The sequence below is a fragment of the Cannabis sativa genome, chromosome 7, assembly GCF_029168945.1.
Source record: "Cannabis sativa cultivar Pink pepper isolate KNU-18-1 chromosome 7, ASM2916894v1, whole genome shotgun sequence".
Lineage (NCBI taxonomy): Eukaryota > Viridiplantae > Streptophyta > Magnoliopsida > Rosales > Cannabaceae > Cannabis > Cannabis sativa.
In genome coordinates, this window is record NC_083607.1 from 653,014 (window position 1) to 678,142 (window position 25,129).

At 32.8% G+C, this 25,129-nt stretch overlaps 2 protein-coding genes and 1 non-coding gene across 3 annotated transcripts; 2 read left to right on the top strand and 1 right to left on the bottom strand.

The window, feature by feature from the left end:
* Nucleotides 1–1,625: 1,625 nt before the first annotated feature.
* Nucleotides 1,626–9,495, top strand: LOC115697496 (helicase-like transcription factor CHR28). Its single transcript, XM_030624522.2, has 12 exons — nt 1,626–2,101; nt 2,829–2,910; nt 3,017–3,391; nt 3,512–4,698; nt 5,370–5,441; nt 5,949–6,026; nt 6,140–7,010; nt 7,159–7,289; nt 7,460–7,681; nt 7,798–8,523; nt 8,621–8,830; nt 8,957–9,495. The coding sequence occupies exons 1-12, from the start codon at nt 1,916–1,918 to the stop codon at nt 9,059–9,061; spliced, it is 4,245 nt and encodes a 1,414-aa protein (XP_030480382.2). The 5' UTR covers nt 1,626–1,915; the 3' UTR covers nt 9,062–9,495.
* Nucleotides 9,496–9,761: 266 nt separating this feature from the next.
* Nucleotides 9,762–9,833, top strand: TRNAQ-CUG (transfer RNA glutamine (anticodon CUG)). Its single transcript has one exon. It is a non-coding gene; the product is annotated as a tRNA-Gln (tRNA).
* Nucleotides 9,834–10,378: 545 nt separating this feature from the next.
* On the bottom strand, nt 10,379–11,696 carry LOC115697497 (caffeoylshikimate esterase). Its single transcript, XM_030624523.2, has one exon. It carries the CDS (start codon nt 11,560–11,562, stop codon nt 10,543–10,545), a length of 1,020 nt encoding a protein of 339 aa, XP_030480383.2. The 5' UTR covers nt 11,563–11,696; the 3' UTR covers nt 10,379–10,542.
* Between the last annotated feature and the right edge of the window lie 13,433 nt (nt 11,697–25,129).

Below are 25,129 nucleotides of genomic sequence, written 5' to 3' on the forward strand. Positions count from 1 at the left end.
ATAAAAAATAAATAAATAAAAAAAATAAAAGTTAACTATTTCCTTCCAATTGCGGGTGGACCAAATAAACATTTTTATTATTATTTATAAATATTACAAAATATCATATGAAAAAATATAGTAATAGATTTTTTTTTTACTGTAAATTTCATTAAATTAGACCAACTCAGTCTTAATAATATCAGCAACATAAAAAAAAAAAATTGGAGTCCAAAAAATACGATCAAATATAAACAAGATGCTTTAACTATAAAGTGAGCAACTCAATTAGTAGATCGTTTGACAAAACGTAAAGAGATATCACTAAAAAAAGATACTGTTTACAATCCTCAACGACACACCAAAAATGGATGTCCAAACATTTAAAATTCTAACAACTTGTATCAATACCACACAATCAAGTTCGATAATACTAACACCCAGAAAATCATATGCTTCAACTACAAAAGCACTCCACGACTTCAACAATCTCTAAAAGAACTTGCGCAATACGCAGTCCCAAAATCCCAGTCATGACCCAACCCTGGTGATCCTGAGCAACCCCACTAAAATCATGCCTCTCTTCCTTGTTAGACAACACAACATCAATGTTTACCTTGAGTTTCTTATAACCTAGTTTAAACCATAGCTCAGCTCCATCCGAAAGATATCAAGTATCAAACGAAGGAAACTAACTTCTTACTTGAGCTTTTCTCCACTAAGCAAGAGTGAAACAAACCAAATTGGTAACGAACTCTGCTCGACTTTTCTTATCTTTCCACAAGAGTTCCGTGCGAACCAAATTGCCCAAACCAACATCACCGCCTAAACGCTTTGTTCCTCATTAGTCGTGAGAATAAGTGAAGAAAGCAGTCTCCAAACGTTCCTACATCAACTGGAATCATAGCGAAACTCGCTACCCGTCAACAATTCTGTGTAAAATTATAGGCAACTAAATAATACAAAATTAATTCACATGCCTCATGACAAACTAGACACAACAAAGAAACATCCACATATTTAGTCTTCAATTAAACTCTCGTACGAAGATACCCACTAACAGCCACAACCTCCTCGCCCACACTACCATTTTGGTTTTACTTTAACAATTTAAACCCATTCTTAACTATATACTCGCCAAAATAGTCAAAACCTTAATACTAATAATCTTTAAAAAAACTTAATCAAAAAGAAAAATATCAAAAATACCACCACTCCGCCACTTTCTCATTAAACAAATCTTTTACAACATGATTAATTACTTCCAAATACTAATTTGATCTTTTTAGCCTTCTACGAATTACTTCTTATTTCTAATCAAATCTATATTTATTTTTAACTCTAATTAATATGATTGATTTAGGAATAAATCAACGCACGCGCTAAAATTCGCGTGACACCGTAATCATCGGTTAGTCCACGTCATTCTGGTTTCGGTTTCACAATATGAAAACACGGCGCACAGTAGCCCATTCCCTCTAATTTACGCACCTGACCTGACCTGACCGACCTTCCTCACGCTACCCAATAAAAAAAACAATTTTAAAATTTAAATTTATTTTTTTAAATTTCAAAAAAAAAATAATAAAAAATAAAAAAGACCAAATAAAGAGAAAAAGTCGTTAACCTACGCACACATATGACTAATCCTTTATTTAATCGTACGCACACCATATTTTTCACGATCTTACGACTTTGTCATTCTCTCATACTCAAAACCAAAAAAAAAAAAAAAAAAAAAATCAATTTGGGAACTTTCTTGGAAACCAATCAGAGATTTTGATTTTGTATTTTGTTTTGCTTTGATTCGAATTGTTGATTGTGTTTTGGTTGGTAAATTTCGTGGAAAAAGTTCGGTTATTTTGTCAAAACTGGAATCGTCGGAGCGATTAGGGTTTTCTTTATTCAAAGAAGATTGGATTGGATTGATTGATTGATGTTGATGATGGCGGAGGAGAGTTCGAATTTTGTGATGGATAATAAGAGTTTGAGTGGTTTTGAGGAGTTTCAGTTTAATGAAGATGATCCGGAATATGGGAGTATGTCTATTGATTTGGATACGTTGTTTGATATAATTGATGAGAAGGACGATGATGATAAGGAGTTATCTGAACTTTTACAGGTAGGTATTTGGAAAATCATTACTCTGAACTTACTCAATTTCACGTTAGGAGATGAATGTTTTTGAGTGATTTTGGAATATTTGTCGTGGGTTTTTGTTTAGAGCTCTTTGTACCGATTGTTAAAGTGGTATGGAGGATTTGAACTGTAATGATTTTGAATATGGGTATGGTTTAGGTTATTGAATGATTTATATGGTTGGGTTGTTTTGAGAGTAAATTGGTAAATTGTGTTAGAGGAAATGGTGAAGAACAGCAGAGAGTAGAGAAAGTTGGTGCTTTTCTCATACTTAAACTCATTCTAGTGTGCTGAATGGGGTGAAAGTGTAAATGAATTGCAAGTGCACATTGCTCTGATGGTTCTTATTTATGGTTATATTTATGATGACATTCATCATAAAATGTCATAGAGAGGAGGCAGTTGTTCATTGGCTTCTTATTTCAGTTTTGAGATTGGTTAGGGACCAACCATTGCTCAAATTTTGTTTTTGTATAAACTATTGTAGATTAATCCAACATTTGGATTTTTAACAATGTTAATAAATACATTCTTGATCTGCACCCTGGTATTTTTCCCCATGTTGTGGTTTGTTTTGTTTTTATTTGTTTTCAAAATTGAGTGTTGCCTGAAGTTTACAGCAGAGAGCTTCCTTTTTAATTATTTGTTTTATATAATGTATGGATTTGTTTGAAGTTTGATGGTTAACTTTTTGGGTAATTCAATGGCAGACTTGTTCAGAGGATTCATTAAAAAGTGCATCGGGTGAAGCAGTTCTTGGTGCCATTAACAATGCAGAGAATACTGAGCTAGGTAGTGTAGAGCAAACTATGCAGATTCACTTTGTTATTTTGAATGCCCTATGTTTTATAGATGTCTTCTCAGATACTGATAGTATCTTATTATCTATATTTTGCAGAGACTGACTTAATGTGTCCCGGTCCAGTGAACTCTTTGTATAACTCAGGAGCTTCAAATCGTAATGTAGGGTTCTCAAGTGGTTCCTTGGGCTTGACGCCATGTGATGATTTGTCAGGCAACAACAGGGTTCAAGGGTCTCCTGAGAATACTAATTCTGCAAGTATAAAAGACTTGTTTTCTCTAGTTCCAGGTAACGGAACTTGCTTAACAGAGAGTGCTGGTTTTTCACTACCCACTTGCAGCACAACATCTAGTTTTCCTCAAAGAGATGCTGAAAGCATTCCAGACTTTGGCAACAATTTTGATGATGATACTTCGCAGGAAGAAACTGAGACTCAATTCAGGAATACAGTACCTGAAATCAATCGCCAGTGTATGTTTTTGGGCATATTTGTAGGGCATTAGAAGTGGCATTCCTAATATGTTCTTGGCAATATATTGTATGGCATTGCATATTATGAGTCGCTATAACTAATATTTCTTATGCTTGCAGGTGTTTTTCCATACCCTGGTCCTAAGAACATTGGTGTAAATTTGAGCAAGCATGATACATATGGAGAAAATATAGATACAGTGGGATCACCAGAAAATATGTTTTCTCGAGAAAATACGATGCATTTGCATGATATGTTTCCGCGAGACATGAGTTCTAATGAGTCTTCTATCTGTCTAAGTGGTGATAATATGAGTGGCTATCATCCAGCTTTTCAATATGATAGTGGAATAGATGATCATCTCCTTCATAGTTATAGTTCTCAAATTTTGACAACCAATGATGGGCTGAAGAATAATGTGAAGGATGAGGAATTTCAAACAGAAAGTGTATGCTCAAGTACTAAACTGAAATTGAATGGTCATTTGGGAAGAGTTGAGAAATATGGGACAGGGGTTGCAATGAATAATTACTTGGATGTTCCGGGATGGAATCATCAATATGAAGCTAAAGCTAATGATTACATTTCACCTATGCAAAGCTCTTATTATGATGTCAATGGCTATCATATTGATGAGAAGTTACCAACACAGCCGTTCTCTTCTTCTCAATCATACATTTACAGTGAAGAGAGAGTAAAAGATGAGAAACCCGAACATATGCTTGTGCCTAGTAGATCTATATGGCCTCCTGTTAATAGGTTTGATGAAGCTGTTAGCAGAGAGCAACCCTGCTCGTCAGACACCAAAATGTTTTCCAATGACTTTAACCCATCATTTTCTGTTTCCTCTTTGTCTACTCAGAAGGCTGAGCAACTAATGGATTTGAAAGAAGACATGATTTTTGCATCTAGGAAACTCTGTCACCCTCCCAACTTTATGAGCTCAGCATCCCCTAAAAATATTGGAAATTTCAGTTTAAATGCCCCAGGACAATATATGCCCTTTGGCCAACATTTCACTCCAAGTTATAATCAATCTTATAATGTGGGTTCTCATGTTTCTAAGGTCAGTCCAGAATCAAGTCATAGTAATTTTTCAGAGAAATCTATTGTGGAGGATGATTCTGATATATGCATTATTGAAGATATAAGTCATCCTGCTCCTCGTTCTGCTCCCTTAAATCGGCCTGTAGCTTTTAAGAATACCATTGTTACTTCAAATTATTCTACAAGCGTTGACAATCACGTGGGAGTTGGAGGAAGGGTCAAGGCAAAAGATGAGCGTGTAATCCTACGATTATTGCAGGTTCGCCTTGTTAGTTTTGCATTTATATATCCACTTGCTGTTGAAGTCGTTGGACTTTGCTATTAATACGTATTTGTTTTTTTTTTGTTATTGTGTAAAAGTGTAATTATTACTTAGATAGTTACCTGTTCTCATAACATTCATTAGTCTGGGCAGTGTGGCCATGGTATGCAAACAGCTCTTTGCTAAATTTTACCGTGCTATTTAAACTTGTTAGAAATCTATATCATGCATTTCCTTATTCCGGTTCCAAGTGTTTTATGCATATCTCTACTTTTTTTATTACCCATGCAATTAGGGACAGAAACTATGTGCAACCACACTCGTGTAGATTTAGATTAGACATTGTTCTTAATGTACATTCTGAATCTGTCTTCCAAATTGTTACGTCTATTAAATATACATTTTGTGATGGACTGGTTAAGTTATGGTCCCAAATGTTTCTTTAACATCATTAACATTGATCTCTCGCTCTTCTTTTTCTTTTGAGTTCACTGTGGTAGGGTTTTGCCAAGGATCTTATGATATTTGTTTGTAAATATTTTAAGTTAATATTGCACAAGTACTTTTGATAGACTACTTCCTTGAGCTGGTTTCCTAAATAATATTTATCATTTCTATGTTACGATTTGATACTTTTGATTAACTGAGCTTTCATCTTGCATATGCAGGATCTTTCACAGCCAAAGACAGAAATCAGTCCACCAGATGGATCTTTAACTGTTCCTCTTCTTCGTCATCAGGTTTAAATTGCTCCCCCCTTTTTCTTTTCCTTCTAACTCTTAGTCATATTGGAGAAGAACAAACTTTCCCCTCTTTAGTAGATATATGGTAACTCACATATGTAGATTATTGGCAATACTTGTGAAGTGTGACTAAATTTGTCTAAAAAGATAATTTTAGTTGATAAGCACGTGTGCCTGGAATTATTACTGCCTGGTACGTGTTAAAATGTTGAAGTGCTGAATTGTCTCTAATGTTTCGGGTAATCTAGGCTTAATAATCAGAAAAGAAAAATGGGCAATCTTGCCAAAAATATCTGTAATATAATCATAATGTGAGCTTGTATTCCTTTGGGGCAAATACAACTCTAATTTGCACATGCTCTCTCCTTCTCATCAAGATATTCTATGATATTTAACCTTGGCTTGAAATCGGTTTTTATTTCTATCATATTAGTCTTCCTTTGCTTGGCTAATTTGTGCTCATTTCTTGATTCTGTCTTTAATCTTACTCTACTTCTTGCACAGAGAATTGCCTTGTCATGGATGGTTCAGAAGGAGACAGACAACACACATTGTTCAGGGGGGATTCTAGCAGATGATCAGGTTGATGCGCTGTTATAGTTTATTGACACTATCTTGAGTTATGACTTATCATATGTAGATCTTAAAGAATAATACTGATTTTCTGGAATCATATTATTTTTTTTTTACTGTAGGGGCTCGGGAAAACAGTATCAACAATTGCACTTATACTTAAAGAGAGACCTCCATCCCTCTGTCCTGTGAAACAAGATGAGGTGGAACCCTTGAATTTGGATGAAGATGATGATGTTAATCGTGGAGTGAAACAAGAACCAAAAGCTCTTTCATTAACGTCAAATGAGTCTCCATTGAGAAGCAAGAAGCCTTTGGTGATTGCTAAGGGTAGACCAGCTGCTGGAACTCTTATTGTTTGTCCTACAAGTGTTCTGCGGCAATGGGATGATGAGTTGCGTAATAAGGTAACCAGCAAAGCTAGTCTCTCTGTATTGGTGTACCATGGAAGCAACCGAACAAAAGATCCCAATGAGCTTGCTAAGTATGATGTTGTCCTCACTACGTATTCAATTGTGAGTATGGAAGTACCAAAGCAACCTCGTGCTGATGAAGATGATGATGAGAAAGGGAAACCCAAAGCTCATTCGTTGGCCGGACAGAAAAGGAAGAATCCTCCTGGTTCTGATAAAAGGCGTTCAGATAAAAAGGGATCGGACAATGCATTGCCCGAGTCTCTTGTGCGCCCTCTTGCAAAGGTGGGATGGTTCAGGGTTGTCCTGGATGAGGCCCAGAGCATCAAGAATCACAGAACTCAGGTAGCTAGGGCTTGTTGGGGTCTTCGTGCCAAACGGAGGTGGTGCTTGTCAGGGACTCCTATTCAAAATGCAATTGATGATCTGTATAGCTACTTCCGATTTCTCAAATATGACCCTTATGATGCGTACAAATTGTTCTGTCAGTATATTAAGAACCCAATTAGTAAGAGTCCAACAAATGGGTACAAAAAACTACAAACGGTCTTGAAGACAATCATGTTACGACGTACCAAAGGTGAGAGTTAAACTTAGTATTTGTGCGTGGATTTATTTTTCTTCTTCTTGTGAGCTACGGTTATACATTGGAATTAATAAACTTGGCTCCATAAAATTGGGAAATGATACATTAGCATGCTCACCATTTTTATAATGGCTTGCTGCAGGTACACTTCTTGATGGTAAACCGATCATCAACTTACCACCCAAATCTGTAGAATTGAAAAAAGTGGAATTTTCGCTGGAAGAACGTGATTTTTACTCCAGATTAGAGGCTGATTCACGTGCCCAATTTGAAGTATGGCATATTTTTTATTTCTTATTTCTTACGAATATGCCTTTGTTTTTCTCACGTGAAGTGGTTCAACTGTATGAAATTTGAAAGCACTGCTTATGTAAATTAGTAGCTGCACATATCTATTGCTCATGGTGGTAATGTTCAAATTCGGACACATGACTATTTTTCAGGAGTATGCGAATGCTGGAACTGTAAAACAAAATTATGTCAACATTTTGTTAATGCTCTTGCGTCTTCGACAAGCGTGTGATCATCCCTCTCTTGTCAAGGGTGTTGACTCAAATTCCCTCTGGAATTCTTCAGCTGAGATGGCTAGGAAACTACCGCGAGAGGAACAGGAGTATCTTCTGAGATGTTTGGAGGTTTCTTTGGCAATTTGTCGCATCTGCAATGTATGTACAATCAAGTCTACTTACCTTTTTGTTCATTGTTGATTCTGATATAAGTTTAGGTATGTGGCTCAAATATACCAGAAAATGCTTACGAAAACATGATGATTATTTAATAGGATCCACCTGAAGATGCAGTTGTTGCCAAGTGTGGACATGTCTTTTGCAACCAATGTCTTAGTGAACAACTTTCTGGTGATGACACTGGGTGCCCTGTTACAAACTGTAAAGCTCGGCTTAATGCCTCTTCAGTGTTTTCCAAAGCTGCATTAGACAGCTGCGTCAACGATCAGTCTCGTGTAGATAATTTAGCTGGTTGTTCTCGTTCAGAAGTTGTTCAAACAGGAGAGTCCTGTAATGACGGTCCTCTGTATAATTCTTCCAAGATTAAGGCTGCTCTTGACGTCCTAAAGTCGTTGTGTGGACAACAGGATAGTTCCCCACAACTTAGTTCCACACCGAATAGTTCCCCACAAAATGGTTCTTCTTCACCGGGTATTTCACCACAAATTGGTTTAACACTGGATAGTTCCCCACTTAATGGTTCTGCACAGAATACCTTAGATGGAAATGTCAGCTCGGTTGAGAACTCAATAGATACTTGTGCAGCTGAACCGCCAAAGGTTATTGCTGATATCCAAAGCTCAGATGCGGCCGATAAAGGGTGTAGTACCGCGATTAAGGTTGCTGGAGAGAAAGCAATTGTATTTTCCCAGTGGACGAGGATGCTTGATTTACTTGAAGCATGTCTAAAAGATTCATCAATCAAGTACAGAAGGCTAGATGGAACGATGTCAGTAACAGCCAGAGATAAAGCTGTCAAGGATTTTAACACCATGCCCGAGGTTTGTGGAAACCATTCCTTTCTTTCTGGTGTCATTTTCTTTCAAAAATTTGAAGGATGTGGTTCTGATGTTCGGCTCTATTTTTCTCTTTTTGCAGGTCACTGTTATGATCATGTCTTTGAAAGCAGCCAGTCTTGGTCTCAACATGGTTGCTGCTTGCCATGTCTTGCTTCTCGATCTGTGGTGGAATCCTACCACTGAAGATCAGGCAATTGATAGAGCACATCGAATTGGCCAGACTCGTCCTGTTACAGTTTTGCGATTAACTGTGAGAGATACAGTGGAAGATCGGATCTTGGATCTACAGGTACAAATCCGATTGATTACGAGCGCTTATTTTGTCTCTTGCTTTAGAATCCAAAACATAAGTTTCGGGTATCTTAGTTAGTTAATATGTTCTCACAATATTGTGTCCTTTTTCCATCTTTCTCAGCAAAAGAAGAGAGAGATGGTTGCTTCTGCATTCGGAGAAGATGAAAACGGTGGTCGTCAATCTCGCCTAACTGTAGAAGATCTGAAATATCTGTTCATGATGTGATTAGGAGGAATGAATGTGTTGTTCTTCGTACAGGTTTCGACAGATATTATTTTGCTAACAGAGAGGTAATTAGCAGTTAGTTTTTCATTAAACCCCTGACTCAAATAGATTGATTGAAAAGGACCAAAGGAAGTAGAAGAAGATGAAGAAGAAGAGGTTCTACTATTACTACTACTGACAAAACAAGCAACGAAGATTATTATGTTCATAGTTCTTATACATGATCCCATTTTATTTTTGATTTTTTTTACTCTCTATTGAAATTGTTCCACTTCCTTATTTTCTCCAAATCACAATGTATAGGATGTGGGGGGGAGTCAATTGCTTGAGGTTTAACCTAAAGATACAAAGTGGTCATAATTTTTGTTAGTCCATTTTTTGTTTACATGTAAATGATAGATTGCCCACCATTTGAAGATGTGTCTCTTATTCCATTTGGTTTTTGTTATTAGGTTTATATTTTGACAAAGAGTTGTTGGTTTGGTTGTATAATTTACTTGAGAGATTAGTTCATTTTAATCAAAACATTTTATGAGCAAAGCAAATCATTCCATTTTATATTGTTTTGGAATTCAAAGAATGAAAAAAGAAAGACTCGAAAAAGAACAAATATGATCTGAATTTTAGTTTGAAATATAAGTATAATTTCAAATAAGTAATTATGGTAGAAAATTAGTAGAGAGGTTTCAATAAGCAAAAGGGTCCCATGGTCTAGTGGTTAGGACATTGGACTCTGAATCCAGTAACCCGAGTTCAAGTCTCGGTGGGACCTTTTTTATACTTCATTTCTTCTAATTTTTTTTGTGTTCTTTTGTATTTTGTAATAATCAAGTGTATTTATTGATTGTAATAATTATCATTAATACCATCAAGTTTGATATTACTCTTTCCAATCAATATGAGTTGTTTTGTGCTTAGCTTAAATCAATTTGTGGATTATTTAATATTAAGAATGATGAATTTGATTGTTTGTATATTGGCCATTAGTAATACACTAACATTACTAATCCTCGTAATTTTGCACAAAAATCATATATTAAAGATTCAAACTTTGATAACCAAAACCAAAACCATTCTCAATGAAATTAACCCATTGATTCATTCACTCACTCAATAATGATTATAAAGCCCCATTATTCAATTAAGAAAGACTATTCATTTATAACAATCTATATCAACATTCCCAATCAAATTAACAAAACAATATAACACAAATGTACTTGTTCCAACAAAAATCAAAATAATAACCAAAACCAATAGTTAAATCCATTCATTCAATCATAAATTATTGATGAATATGAAGTATAAGCCCTATGATTCAATTCAACCAAAAAAGAATATTCATTTATAGCAATCAAAATCTCAAACCCCTATAAACACAACAATATACACATAATGTAATTGATCAAAAAAACAACAAAGAATCAAACTTTGATATTGATCAACCAAACCCATTTTAGATAATTAACTAATTCAATCAATCAATCAATTATGATTGATGATGAAGATGAATCATTATCATTCTTAGACCTATGATTAAGCCAAGAAAGAATATCATTCCTAACAATCTCAACATTCTCATCACTTTCACCAAACAACAATGAATGCATCATACCATCATATATCTTTATACACTTATCTTCACTCTTAGCTTCTTCAACCAATGCTAAACTCACCTGAGGGTCAGTCACCACATCACCACTACCATGAACCACCATTAATGGAATCTTCACTTCCTTCAGTCTCAAGCTCAAATACTCAGTCACTCTCAAAAGCTCCACAACTGTTCCAAGCCTAGGCTTTCCTCTATATCTCATCGGATTCCGATCAGCCACCAATTTCTTCTCCTCAACCCTAACTGATTTGGGCATCAAATCCTCAGTCGGTACCACAGCTAGGGTTGGGAAAAATTTAGCAAATTGAGTCAGAATTTGAGGAATTGGCCATCTTGGTTTCAATTTCTCGCTAATTCTACACATGGGTGCGACCAAAACGGCGCCGTCGAAGCCTTTCTGATCAGAGAGGTGAATTAAGAGAGAAATTGCTCCTCCCATGGATTCTCCGAAGAGAAAATTAGGGATTTTTTCAAACCCTAATTTTTGAAATTGGGAGTTTTGATTTTTGATGAAATTGAAGAATGAGAGGCAATCTTCGACGACTAGATCGACGGAGGGAACGAAGGCTTTGAGACCGTCGGATCTGCCGTGGCCTTGGAGATCGAGAGCGAAGCATGCGTAGCCGTTTTGAGCGAGGAAGATCGGCGTGGCTTGGAAGGTCCAGCTTATGTCGTTTCCGTAGCCATGGATCATGAAGATTAGGGCACGAGGAGGGTTGTTAGGGTTTTGGGGAAGCCATGAACGAGTGAAGAGTTTGAGGCCTCTTGGGGAAGTGAAGAAGGAAGATGAGCCTTTGATTCCTTGTTGGGTGTAGTAATCTTGTTCTTCTATGTCTCCTCCCCAGTAATAGAGATTTTGGCTCTTCTCTTTCTCCTCCTCCGCCATTGTTGGAGGACCTCAAAGCTTCAATCTTTGATATATTTTTTTTTTTTCTTCTTTGGAAGATGACTTTTTGTTTGGTGTATACAATTGATATTATTGAGAATTATTACTATTAGTCTCTATTAAATTTGGACATATTTCATAAAAATTATTATAATTAAGAATAATTTATAGTATTTAAGTTTAATTTTTTATGATAATAATATCTAAATTAATTTTAAAATTTTCGTAAGTATTTAACCATTAAATATTATGTCAATAGCCGTAACATTATTAGATTGGGTTATGTCATTAAATTTATGTTTTTGTTTAAAAAATAATTCAAATATAATAATTTAAAAAAAATATGTGGATAATAATTTGATATTTAGAGTTTGATTGATTTGTGATTGAAAAATTGTGTTTTTTGAAAAGTGATTTGGAAACAAAAATTTGAGTTTTGTAGGTAAAAAATTGTTTTAAAAAATATGATTAGTTGTAGTGTGATTTATTGTTTATGAGTTTCAAAAATAAAAATTGTGATTGATTGGGAATTTTAAAATAAAAAAGTACAAGAAAATTTGGAGAGATTTTGGATTTAATGATTTGAAAATAAAAAATAATTTCATTTTTTGTCTTAAAACTCAAAATTATTTTTCAGATAAAAATTTTGAACCAATTAAGAATTCTCATATGTACCTCCACTTTTTAAGTTTTGGAAAACAAAAAAAAATTGTTTTTGAGTTCTAAACCAATCAAACCTGTAATAGTTAGGTACATACAAAAGTTACTGAAATATAATTTAAGTATTATTATTGCTAAAAATTAAACTTATGTATTTATCTTCATTCAAACATTAAACTTAAATATTTACGCCACAATTTATTCAAATTATTATATTTAATTGGGTAATTTGAGGTGAAATTTTTTTATATTTTAATTTCATACACTTAACTTAACAATTTGATTTTTTTTTTGGGCAATACCGGTTTAAGTATACTTTTGCTTACAAATTTGACACACCAGTTAAATTTCACTGTTAAATGTTAATTGGATTGACATTGTGTTACACTTATGTATACATGACATATTTTCATTGGAGATTTTAGACGTCTTACATGTACATAGATGTTAATAGTGATAATCTCAATTGTCATTTAACGATAGATTTTAAGTGATATCTCAAATTTAGAAAAAAAAATTAAAGAGTTAAGTATATAAAAAAGTAATTTGCGACTAAATTCTATGAACTTTGAAGTTTAACACGATCAACCCCTTAGACTGGAAACATTAGGGCTGAACTCCCCAACCTCCGTAATCATTTTGCTTTATACTCATTCCGTCAATCAGGGGCGGCCCTGAGTTAAAATGGGTCATAGGCAATTTTTTTTGGTCCTTACTATAAAGATAAATGGTATTTTTAAAAATTATTAAAAAAAATATGTATATTTTTTAAAAGATATTTTTTTATTTAGGCCCCTAAAATGAGTGGGCCCTAGGCGCGAGCCTAGCCCGCCTATGCCTAAGGCTAGCCCTGCCGTCCATTTGATCTGTTAAGTGCCAAAGTGGATAGCCACGGGGCACACAAGTGTACATGTGACAAAATTTCATTAGTTCACCTAATATTCATGATATAAATATTAAAAAAATAATTTAAATTATAAAAAAAATTAATTTTTTTTTTTTTGGGAATTCAGCAAGTATATTCATTCACTATACCAATTTACAACCAAAGAGCATCTTCCAATAGAAGACCTCAAAATATCAATGCTTTTTACAATGTATGAAACCATGTTGTATCAATTCTACTAACTTTTTTTGGCCATACCACAAATATTCTACCTTTTGTAGTTTCCTTGACTCTATTTACAACATTCTCTACATCATCACATTTATCATTCCATACCTTGTTATTTCTATTTTTCCATACATGGTATATCAAGCTTGCCAATGTCGCCGCCATTACTTTCTTCCTGAATTTACTCACCTTGGACCGTGAAATCCATCTTGCCAAATTGGTTGCTGAAACGGTGGTAGTGTGCCAAAGCATCCAATTCTTGATTTCCTCCAAACAAGCCTTTGAAAAAGGACACTCAAAGAATAAGTGTGCATTTGATTCCTCTTGACCGTGGCAAAGAAGACAAGAAGAAAAAAAAAAAAAAAAAGTAAATGTAAAAAATAATTAAAATTTAAATATTTCCTTTTTCTTTTTCTTTCTTTCTTTCTATTTTTTTTTTTTTTCCGTATCCTTTTCCTTTTCCTTTTCCTTTTTCTTTTTCTTTTCTTCTTTTCCTTCTTCTTCCTAAAAAGAAAAAGAAAAATTGTAGCATAAGTTCCCAAAAACTCTTGTTTAATACAGATAAGTCCCTAACTTAAAAATAACAGTTTTAGTCCCCAAGGTCTCATTTCTCGTAAATCTATTAGTCTCTCTTTTTAGCTGATATATTAAATATTAATAACATGCCACATGTCAAATTTTTCAGGGTTCAAATCATAATTTTAATAGAAAAACTAAAAAATTAAAATCATAAAATTATTTTTATTGTGAATTTTTTTTCTCAAGGTATTAAAATCTTTACAAATATCTTCATTCAGTTGTGTTAGAGCATTTTTAAAATAGTTTGATTGTATGGGCATATATCACATGCATAATTAAAGTATGAGATTTTATATAACTATAAGTATTAAGTGAGACAAATCCTATTTATTAGGCCATCTTAAACATTTTAAAGACCGTGTTCCAATCTTAAAAATTTGGCCCTTAATAAAAATAATAGTATAATTAAATTCTAAGTTCAATTTTTTTATTTATTTTTTTAGGTAGATCAAGTTTAAAAATTTACTTCTAGAAGTTTTAGTTAAAAAAAAATGTTTCATTCATATTTGATATTTTTTTTTAAAGAAATAAAGTCTTGCCATTAACTCATATATTTAATCGTGTGTATATTTTTTTTTTCTCTTTTGATATTTTCTTTTCTCTTTTTTTTTTTTAAATGAAAAATTTAAAATTGAATAGAAATATTTAAATATATATGATAAAAAAAATTATTTATTAATCAATTTTTGAAACAACTAAAAGATATTATATATATATTCCACTATCAAACATATATTGAATGGAATATAAAAGATTGAAAAAAAAATAGTAAACTATCATAAATTGGAAGAGATTCTAGGTATAAAGAGGTGAGTCATTAATTAAAAAAATAAAAAATAAACTGAAAAGGATTTAAATTTAAAAATGATAAAAATTTTAGTTTTTATTTAGTTGGGCCCTGTGCAATTGCACAGCTTGCACATGGTTAAAGCCGGCCATGTTAGTATTAAGTATATAAATATTAACTCTAAAAGTGTATATAAATTCACATGATTTATTATTATACTGTTATTTATGTACTTATATTTTTTTGAATTATTAAATTGCATCGAATAAATGTTACCTTAGTACTATATATCAAAAAATTCGATATGAAAAATATAATAAATATTTAAAATTTAATATTAAATTATACTAATACAATTCTATCATAGTATCCTTTTATCCTTTAGCATTTAACAACTCTCAAACTCTAAATATCTTTTTGAAGGATCAAATTCTAAATATATTAATAATTTACTAATTTTAATGGGATAATTATATAATATACTATTTTTTTTTTATAGAAATTTTATATTTTTACGTTTATTTTTTATATTTTTACAATATTTTATAAAAACAACAAGAAAACTACATAAAAGTAATAAGAAAATAACATCCAAACATCATCAAAATAATAACAAAAAAAATAACATACAAATAAAAAAACAACAACAAATTAACAAAAATATAACATAAAAATATATCAAAAAACCGTATTTTATGTAAAGAAAATTATAAAAATTAGAAAAATATTTAAAATTCCATACAACGTATTTTTGTATTTTTTTTTTTTTGTTGTTTTTGTATTTTTTTTGAAACAATCCCAACTTTAATTGTCTTTTTACACTTGTAGCAGATGGGCCTAAACTATATCACTTGATTTGTTGGGCTATTGGGTTATTGGGCCTTGACCTTGATTGAGCTGGGTATCAATGTATTTTTTTTGGGCAAATTTCTTCTCATATACATTGCACTATGTTTGGTTTAAAATTCTTGTAATATTTTATTTTATATTTATTTATGAAACCTCTAATAGTCATGATTTATTTATCTTAGGCCATAATTCTCTAATTTTTGAACCACTAAATTAAATTTATTCATTAGGCACTTTCATCATAAAAGACAAAATTAAATTAATTTTCAATGGAAGATGGATTACGTTTTTGAATTCTTTATAATTTGTTTTGGTCAACTTTACAACTGTATTTGATCTTATGTAGTATTTGCATTTGTTGAGAACATACACAAAATAAGGGCTTGAGAGAGAAAGAGAGCATTATTGGTTAATCGGAGTAGAGTGGATGATAGTTGACTAAGAGTAGGGCCGACCTAAGCATGAGGTAGCTTGGGACATTATATTAAAAAACCCATTTTTTTTTTTATCATCTCATTATATATATAATATAATAAATATTATTTTGATAATGTATACATAATAAATGTTCATAACATCGAACATTCATTTACAAAAAAAAAAAAAAAATCTGATAAAAATTTGTTGTCATAATACATATGATTTTAAAGGTCAAATTTTAATAAGAAAAATAATATGAGAAGGGGAAACAAGCTCTGCTAGGGCACATATTTGCGATTTTGGCAATTGAGGCCTTCTTCTCCCCAGCGTAAGCTAGTGCCATGGTCGGGAGGGGGAGACCTTGTAAGGGTTCAAAACCATTTGTAAAGAAATCGAAAGGACCTCGTTTGCCTCTCAAAGAAGCGAAGGTTTGTACAGAAGCTCTAAACTATGATTCCATGGAATTCTCTGAAGCTGACATAGACGATGAATTGACGATGCTGGATGACGTGTTGGACAGAAAGAAACAAGAGGAAGGTTTGGAGATGGAACTTAAAAAGCAATCAATTCGTAAGGATTTCGCTGACTGTATGACTATCTTGAAACATGGGAAAGAAGCTAGATCTAGTAATCTTTATTCTCCTTTACCTGCTTTGAGATTTGATGGGCCTGTTATGGGTGAATGTGGGAATGCTAATGGAGTGAAAATCAAAATTGAGAGAGGATATTGAGGAGGAGGTGAGCTATTGGGCTGTTTCCTTAGTTGCTATATTCTTGGAGCGAATCTCCCTTTATCTGTAATGGAGGGTTTTTGTAGGAGAGTGGAAAAATAGGAGTATTGATAAGATTGGATTACTACAACATGGTGTCTTCTTGATTAGGTTCAATTCAGAGGAACAAAGAGATGGAGTGCTTGATGGGAGTTACCTATTTTTTGATAGAAAACCAGTGATCATGAAACCATAGTTAGAACAGTGCAATTATCAGAGAGAATTAGCCAAAATTCCAATATAAATTTAGGTCCATAAACTCCATTTGAAATATTGGGGTAATAACACAATGGCTAAGATACTAAGCTCCCTTGGGAAAATAGTGCAGGAAGACACAACTACTAGGAATAGAGATAAATTACTCTATGCTCGAGTTTTGATTGAAGTGAATGTTGATCAGGAGTTCCCAAATTACATAGAATTCTTCAATGAGAATAACGAACTTAACAAAATTGAGATACTCTATGAACGGAAACAAACTTTTTGCTTGAAGTCTAAAGTTTATGGGCACCTCCAAGAATATTGTAAGAAAGTGGATCCACCAAAATATGTCTGAATGCTTAAGGCCAGATTTGTTCTAAAAGCTAAAGTGATCTTAGAGAATAAAGGAGAAGAGTTTCAACTTGTGGTGAAATCTCAGAAAGTTAGGAATCTTAATTAAGTTACTAATACCTCTGTGGAAAATTCATTCCAAGCTTTGGAGGAATTAAATGAAGGGGAATTTCAAGTGGGACAAGTTTGGTGTGTTTTAGGGGCCATTAATGATGGAGGGGAGTTCCTCCAGCCCCTAATGGATAGAATTTTAACATGGAATGTCAGGGGGATCAATAACAGCCCAGAGCAATAAGAAGTTTGAAGATTTTTTTCAAAGTAAAAGTGCGAGGTTAGTTGGTCTCCTTGAGACAAAGGTTAAGTCTAGTAGTTTGAGAAACTTATACATTAATGTGTTCTCAGGTTGGTGTATAACGACAAATTTATTCTATCTCCTAATGGTAGGATAATTCTAGCTTGGAAAGAAAATTGTTTTACAGAGGACATTATAAAAGTTACAAGCTAAATAATCCATTGTCGGGTTACTCCAACACGGGGGGAAAGCTTTTGGGAAACCTTTGTTTATGCTTACAATGAGGCTTTAGGGTGAGAAGATTTGTGGCAAGATTTGAGGATCTTGGAAGGAAATATAAAGATCCGTGGATCATTTTAAGGGATTTTAATGCAGTTGGGGAATCAGAAGAAAGAATCAGCTTGAAAGGAGCTACCAAGGATTACAAAGTCCTAAGTCGGCTCTTTAAATATTGTAAATTAGAGGATTTGAATATAATGGTAAGTTTCATACTTGGAATAACAAACAAGATGGTGTTGCTAGAATTTATGTAAAGCCTTATAAGATTTTGGCAAACCAAAGTTGATTGGATAAGTACATTAATGCTGAAGTTACTTTTTATCCAGAGGTGGACTGTGATCACAACCCAAGTGTGCTTACAGTTTATCCGATTATGCAAGGAGGGAAAAGCCTGTCAGGTTTTCTAATTTGTGGTGTAAGCATGCTGATTTCTTAAGAAGAGTTGAAGTGATTTAAAATGAACAAATTAGACTCCAATGTTCATTATGGTGCAAAAATTAAAGAAAGTCAAAAAGATGTTGAAGGGCTTTAATAAGATAGAGTATGGAGATCTCTCAACTACTCATAGTGAAACTTTACAGGAAGTCTTGAGATACCAAGAAGAGTTAAATAAAGATCCATTTAACCTAGAGCTTATAGAGAGGGAAAAAGAGGCTCAGAACAAACAACAACTTACTGTAAAGAACCTCATGTCTATGCTTTCCCAAAAAGCAAAAATAATTTGGGCCAAAGATGGTGATGATAACACCAAATTATTCCACAGAAGCTTTAAACAAAAATGGGAGCAATGCAAGATTTATGCTTATCCAAACAGATTAAGGGGATTGGGTGGAAGATTCAGCTAAGGTAACTAGTAATTTTGTTGATTTTTATTCAGGTTTACTTGGGGAAGAAATGAAAAGAAGAAGGAAAGGAAATGTGAAAATTGTTTGAGAAGGGCCTGTGGTCACTAAAGCTCAAATTGACTATCTTTTAAGACCTTATACTTGTGAAGAAGCAAAGCAAGCTTTATTCTCTATTTTAAGTTCAAAAGCTCCGGGTCCTGACGGGTTTAACGGTGTATTTTTTTTTAAAAAAGCTTAGAATATTATGGGACATGATGTGACAGAAGCGGTTCTCTCCTTTCTCAAGTCAAGAGAAATTCTAAAAGAAATAAACAACACAACCTTGACACTTGTTCCAAAGGTAAATTGTCCAGAATAAGTTGCTGACTTTAGCACCATAGCATGTTGCATCGTGCTATACAAAACAGCAACAAAGATGATATGTACAAGGTTGAGAATTATTCTTTCATAGCCAGTTTCTCAAAATCAAGGAGATTTTGTGCATGGAAGACATATTGCTCATATATAATGACGTGTTAAGACTTCGTCTGCCATTATGGAAGGAGCGATGATAAACCAGCTTGCATGATTAAAATGGATCTAAAGAAGGTTTATGATTCTATACATTGGGATTTCTTAGAAGAGATGTTGATAGCTCTTTGTTTTTTGAAGATTTTGTTAAGCTAATCATGGTATGTATTAAAACCCCCAAGTTCTCCATCTTTTCTAATGGCACTTTACATGGATATTTCTCTTCTAAAAGAGGTTTGCATCAAGGCAATCCTATGTCTCCTTTATTTTTTGTTCTGGGTATGGAATATCTTTCTAGAATCTTTTCAAGAACTTTAGCTTAAGAGAACTTTACCTTCCATAATAGGTGTAAAGCCTTGAAACTCACTCATCTTTGCTTTCCTGATGACCTGTTGTTATTTTGTAATGGTGATGTTCAGTGCATTATGGCTCTTATGTGAAGTTTAACGATTCTCCTCTACTTCAGGCTTACAAGAAAATACAAAACAAGTCAATTATCTTTTGTACAAGAATGGATAGCCAAGATGTGCAAGAGATCTTGAAAAAAATCCAATTTTGTTCAAAATAAGCTGCCATTTAGGTATCCTGGTGTGCCTATTTGTTCCAAAAGAATATCTAGTGTGGAATGTAAAATTCTTATTGATAAAATAGTTGCAAGAATTAAGATTTTGAGCTCTAGACACCTTTCTTATGCTGGAAAGGCTACTCTTGTCAACTCCATTCTTGTGGCAATCCATTCGTATTGGGCTCAAGTCATGATATTACCCAAAAGAGTTCTCCAATCCATTGATAAAATCTGTGGAGACTATCATTGGCATGAAGCAGCATGTTATAGATCTCCTGGTCTGGTTGTGTGGAAAGAGGTGTGCAAACCAAAAAAGATAGGAGGTTTAAGATTTTATTGTCTTGAAGAGTGGAACACAACAGCCATCAGAAAACATATTTGGTCCTTTGCGTAAAAACAAGATAACCTGTGGGTGATGTGGGTCCATAAAGTTTACCTTAGAGGCTCGAATTGGTGGGAGTATAAACTTCACCAAGACAGTAGCTGGTATTGGTCTCAAATAATAAAAGGTGAGAGATATGTTGAATTCTTATATTTGGAACCAAATTGAAACAATAAAATTTACCATTTTAGAAGCTTGCGACAACATGTTTCCAAAGGTTAACAAGCAAGTTTGGTTTGCAAATCATGTTTATGGGAGAAATATCATCCCTAAACATAGAATAGTGCTTGGTTAGCTACTTTGAACATGTTAAAAATAGGAGACACACTTTTTAAACAAGGAGTTCAAACTCCAATCTTATGTTACATATACGGTGATGATCAAGAAACTCATGAACATCTATTTTTTAGATGTTCATCATTCAGCCAAAGATGCTTGGACCGTATGTTGAATTGGGTAGGAATCGACACTAATCAATACCACTTTAGGATTGCGAACTGGATTAGAAGATGCAAAAAAAGTAAGTTGAAGAAAGATATTTACATGCTTATTATTAATGCTTATGTGTATATGATTTGGAGGGCTCAGAACAAGGCTCTTTGGGATCATGAGGTTCCAAGTTAAGAGTTTTATTAGCTTAGTAAAGAAAATTGTAAGGACTAGATTTTACTCTTTAGAGATAAAGATAGGTGAGAAAGATAGGTATTGGTTTAACTAATCTTTTTGAGTTGTTGTAAAGTAGGGTTCTTGAGCTATTTGAGATAATAGGTTATGATGTACAATTGTTGATTGTTGAAGGTGAAATACAATTACTTATTTTCTAAAAAAGGCTCAATTTTAATTAAAAGAGTTGTTGTAAAGTAGGGTTCTTGAGCTACTTGAGATAATAGGTTATGATGTATAATTGTTGATTGTTGAAGGTGAAATACAATTACTTATTTTCTAAAAAAGGCTCAATTTTAATTTTTCACCCAAAGCCTCCAAACTGCTTGGGCTGGTCTTGAGAGAGAGAGAGAGAGAGAGAGAGAGAGAGAGAGAGAGAGAGAGAGAGAGAGAGAGAGAGAGAGAGAGAGAGAGAGAGAGAGAGAGAGAGAGAGAGAGAGAGAGAGAGAGAGAGAGAGAGAGAGAGAGAGAGAGAGAGAGAGAGAGAGAGAGATGCTCTAATTTAATCCTTAGGGTTATATGTTTAGATATTCGGGTTTCAATTAATTAAGCAGGCTTTTTTTTAGTGCCTCATATGCGTTCATTTGTAATTAATGCTACTTTGCATTGGTTTAAAACTGACGTAAAAGAGCTCAACGCCAAGTTAAAACTTATGCAAAGTAGCTTAGGTTACAAACATATGCAAAAGTTCTAAACCAATTAATTGTATTAGTTTTAGGTATTAAATGATGTGTTGACTGATTAAAAAGTACTATTTTAGATTAGTGACTAATCTTATTTTTGATCTTATGTAAACTATTCAATTTTTTTTTTTTAAAAAAATTTACAATTAGTTTTAAATAACTACAACATATACGATTATAAGAAAATAAACTAATAAACTCTTTTATATGTTGAATGTGACAGTCAAAAGTTCCGTGATCTGTAAGGGGAAATATCGGGTAAGCTGTGCAATCCCACACCGCCTGGGAAGGTCAAGTGTGATGATTCTGAGACTGTGTATGTATGTGACTACATAGTTGAAGAGAGCATAAATGGATTGATTAGTACTACCAATATCAACAAGGTGCATCTTATTTTTCAGTAAGAACTCCATGGTTAAGTGTCCTTGACCTGGGGTAATTTCAAGATGGGTGACCTCTTGGGAAGTTTTTTCAAGAAGTGTGCGAGTGAGGACAAGGCACACTGGAAACACTCGTGTTGGTCTGTAGGGCCAGTCGTCAGTCCATGAAGCAGCCAGAGTGATGTACTCGTGTATAAGAGCGCCATTATTTTGTGGGTGTAAGCGCCCAATGGAGGCTTGAAGCGGGGACGTTACAAATGATTATATCATAGCCTTACCCCAACCAGCAGTGTGGTCGATGAGGATGTCGGATCCCGTAAGGGGGGTGATTGTGACAGTCAGTAGTCTCGTGATTTGTAAGGAGAAATACCGGGTAAGCTGTGCAATCCCACACTGCTTGGGGAAGATCAAGTGTGATGATTCTGAGACTGTGTAGGTATGGGACTACACAGTTGAAGAGGGCATAAATGGATCAATTGGTACTACCTATATCAACAAGGTGCATCTTGTGTTTCAGTAGCCCATTACTAAAGAACTCCATGGTTAAGTGTCCTTGACTTGGGGTAATTTCAGGATGGATGACCTCTTGAAAAGTTTTTCCAAGAAGTGTGCGAGTGAGGACAAAGCACGTTGGAAATACTCATGTTGGTCTATAGGGCCAGTCGTTAGTCCATGAAGCAGCAAGAGTGACGTACTCGTGTATAAGAGCCATTATTCCGTAAGTATAAGGGTACAATAAAAGTTTGAAATAGAAACGTTACATTGGAACAAATAAAAATGTACTAGAATGACCATTTTACGGGGTTTACGTACTTTTATAACCCTAAAGCTGTTATATCATAGTAGTTGCATGCGTATATAAATTAAAATAAGTAGTACACATATAATTAGTTGTATAAATAAAATTTATTGTTCTTAGTATTGTAAATTATTAGGGAGCAGTCTGCTCTCATATATTCAAGTAAAGAAATGTTAAAAGACACCAGTAGTGCCAAGTACCTTTTTACGTGTTAATATCGTTATTGGTCTAATTAAGTATCAGATTCTATATAGTTTAATATAATAGCTTTTAGTGAATATCACTAGCCAATCGCAAGGTGACACGTGTTAAGGGTGCTAGGCACCACTGATGCTCAATAGCAATAGTCATTCAAGTAAGTTTATCTAAAAAATTTGCTATTGCCCTCGAGCCACATTCTTTCTTAGAGTCGGTACAAATTTTTTAAAAAATAGTTTCATATAAAAAAAAAAAATTATTATTTTTTCACATGTCCAAAACTGAAATACTCACACCAATGAAAACAAAAATAGTGTTCCATTATATGTCCCCTATATATACTACACCAATCATATAAAATTCAACTTTGGAAAATGAAATTAAAAAAAGAAAAAGAAAAAGAAAAAGTTGGGATCCAAGTCATCATTCAATAAGGAATAATTTACTTTTATTGGCTGGTTTTCTTCCATTCCCTTAAGCACTTTGCCCTAATTATGATATATATTAATTATCAATACATATATATACTCATATTATATATAAATATACATAATATATCATTATATATATAATTAACCACACACAAGGTTCGCCACAAAACTCCATCTTTCCACTTTGTGATGATGAAATTCTCAACAGCCTATAGTTCTTAATATAATCTTTTTATTAATTATTATTTTTATTTATATATATTATATATGTATTTTTTTCTTTTTGCTATATTACTTTATATATATTAATATTAGAGGACACCACTAATTTGGAATATATACCAAAAACATGTCTCTTCACTTTGTGAAACGATCGATCATCGATCATTGACTGAGTATTATTGGCTATATATATATAATAATAATTTAATAATGATAATAAAGTGGTGTCATACATATCCTAATAGAAACAAATATAAATATATATTATATATAAATTTATAATATATTATATAGATTTGATTGCATGCATGCCACACGTTACAATTTGATTTAATTAGGTTTAGTATTATTCTAGAGAGTTGTTGTGTTTGTACATATGAATTCATGTTCATAAGACCATGAAATAGTACTAATATATTTTTATAACTTTCATTAGATATATAATGATCGAAAAGACACCATATATATAATCAAGGCCGTCTTAAGATGCTGAGAGACTTAGAGCGAAATTTGAAATAAGGTATTTTCTTTTAATAAAAATTAAAAATAAATTTTAATTAAATTTTGAAACAATATTAATTTTAATTCTTTTATCTATATAATAAATAACTTTTTGGAATATAAACTAACTCCATCAAGGAATATTTAATTACTAAGAACATCTTTATTGAAGTGCTATATATTTTAGTACATTTGAAAAAAAAATAATGTATTTAAATTATATATATTTTAAAAAAATAGATAATAAATATAATTTTATTAATTATTAATAGTATCGTTAAAAATGTACGTTAATATTTAAAATTAAAAGTACTTTAATATATTTTTATATAGTCTAATAAAAATATTTAAGTTATAATATTATTATTTATTTATGGATACATATCATTTTGGATCGTATGTTTTGCAAAAGTTACTAATTAGACATTCTGTTTTGTTAAATGACAAAATGAACCCTATATTTTTCAAAATTGTACAAATAAGATCTTGAACTAATTTTTTGTCAAAATAAAACTTAATAATAATATGATCTAGAGATGTTATGACAAAATTAGTTAAATTTTTTGTATCTGTTCGTATTAAAAATTGTCTTAAAGTTGGTTATATTATTAAAAAATAAAATTGTTGAAAATTGAGCTCAGGGTCCTATTTTTACCATTTTAAAAAATATAGGGTCTATTTTATCATTTAACAAAATAGAGAGTCCAATTGGTAACTTTTGCAAAACACAAGACTCAAAATAGTATTTACCCTTTATTTATTTTTGAAATGCTAAGTAAAACTTTTCACAAATAACTAAAAATATAAAAGGTGATTGAGAAAAAGATGAAACCTTGAATCTCAAGGCCAATAAAAGCTCCACTTACCATTTATGCCACACGTTTTTCATGTAATTTATTGAGTTAAATATTTATATATTATACGTTTTTATATGTATATATATTAATTTTAATTTTTTCGAGACCTCTAAAATTGTGGGGCCTGGGGTCGAGGCCCCGATTACTTCACCCTCTGGCCGACCCTGTATATAATGATACGATCATTGTACACGTAACTATATATGCGTATATATATAAGTAACTTGTA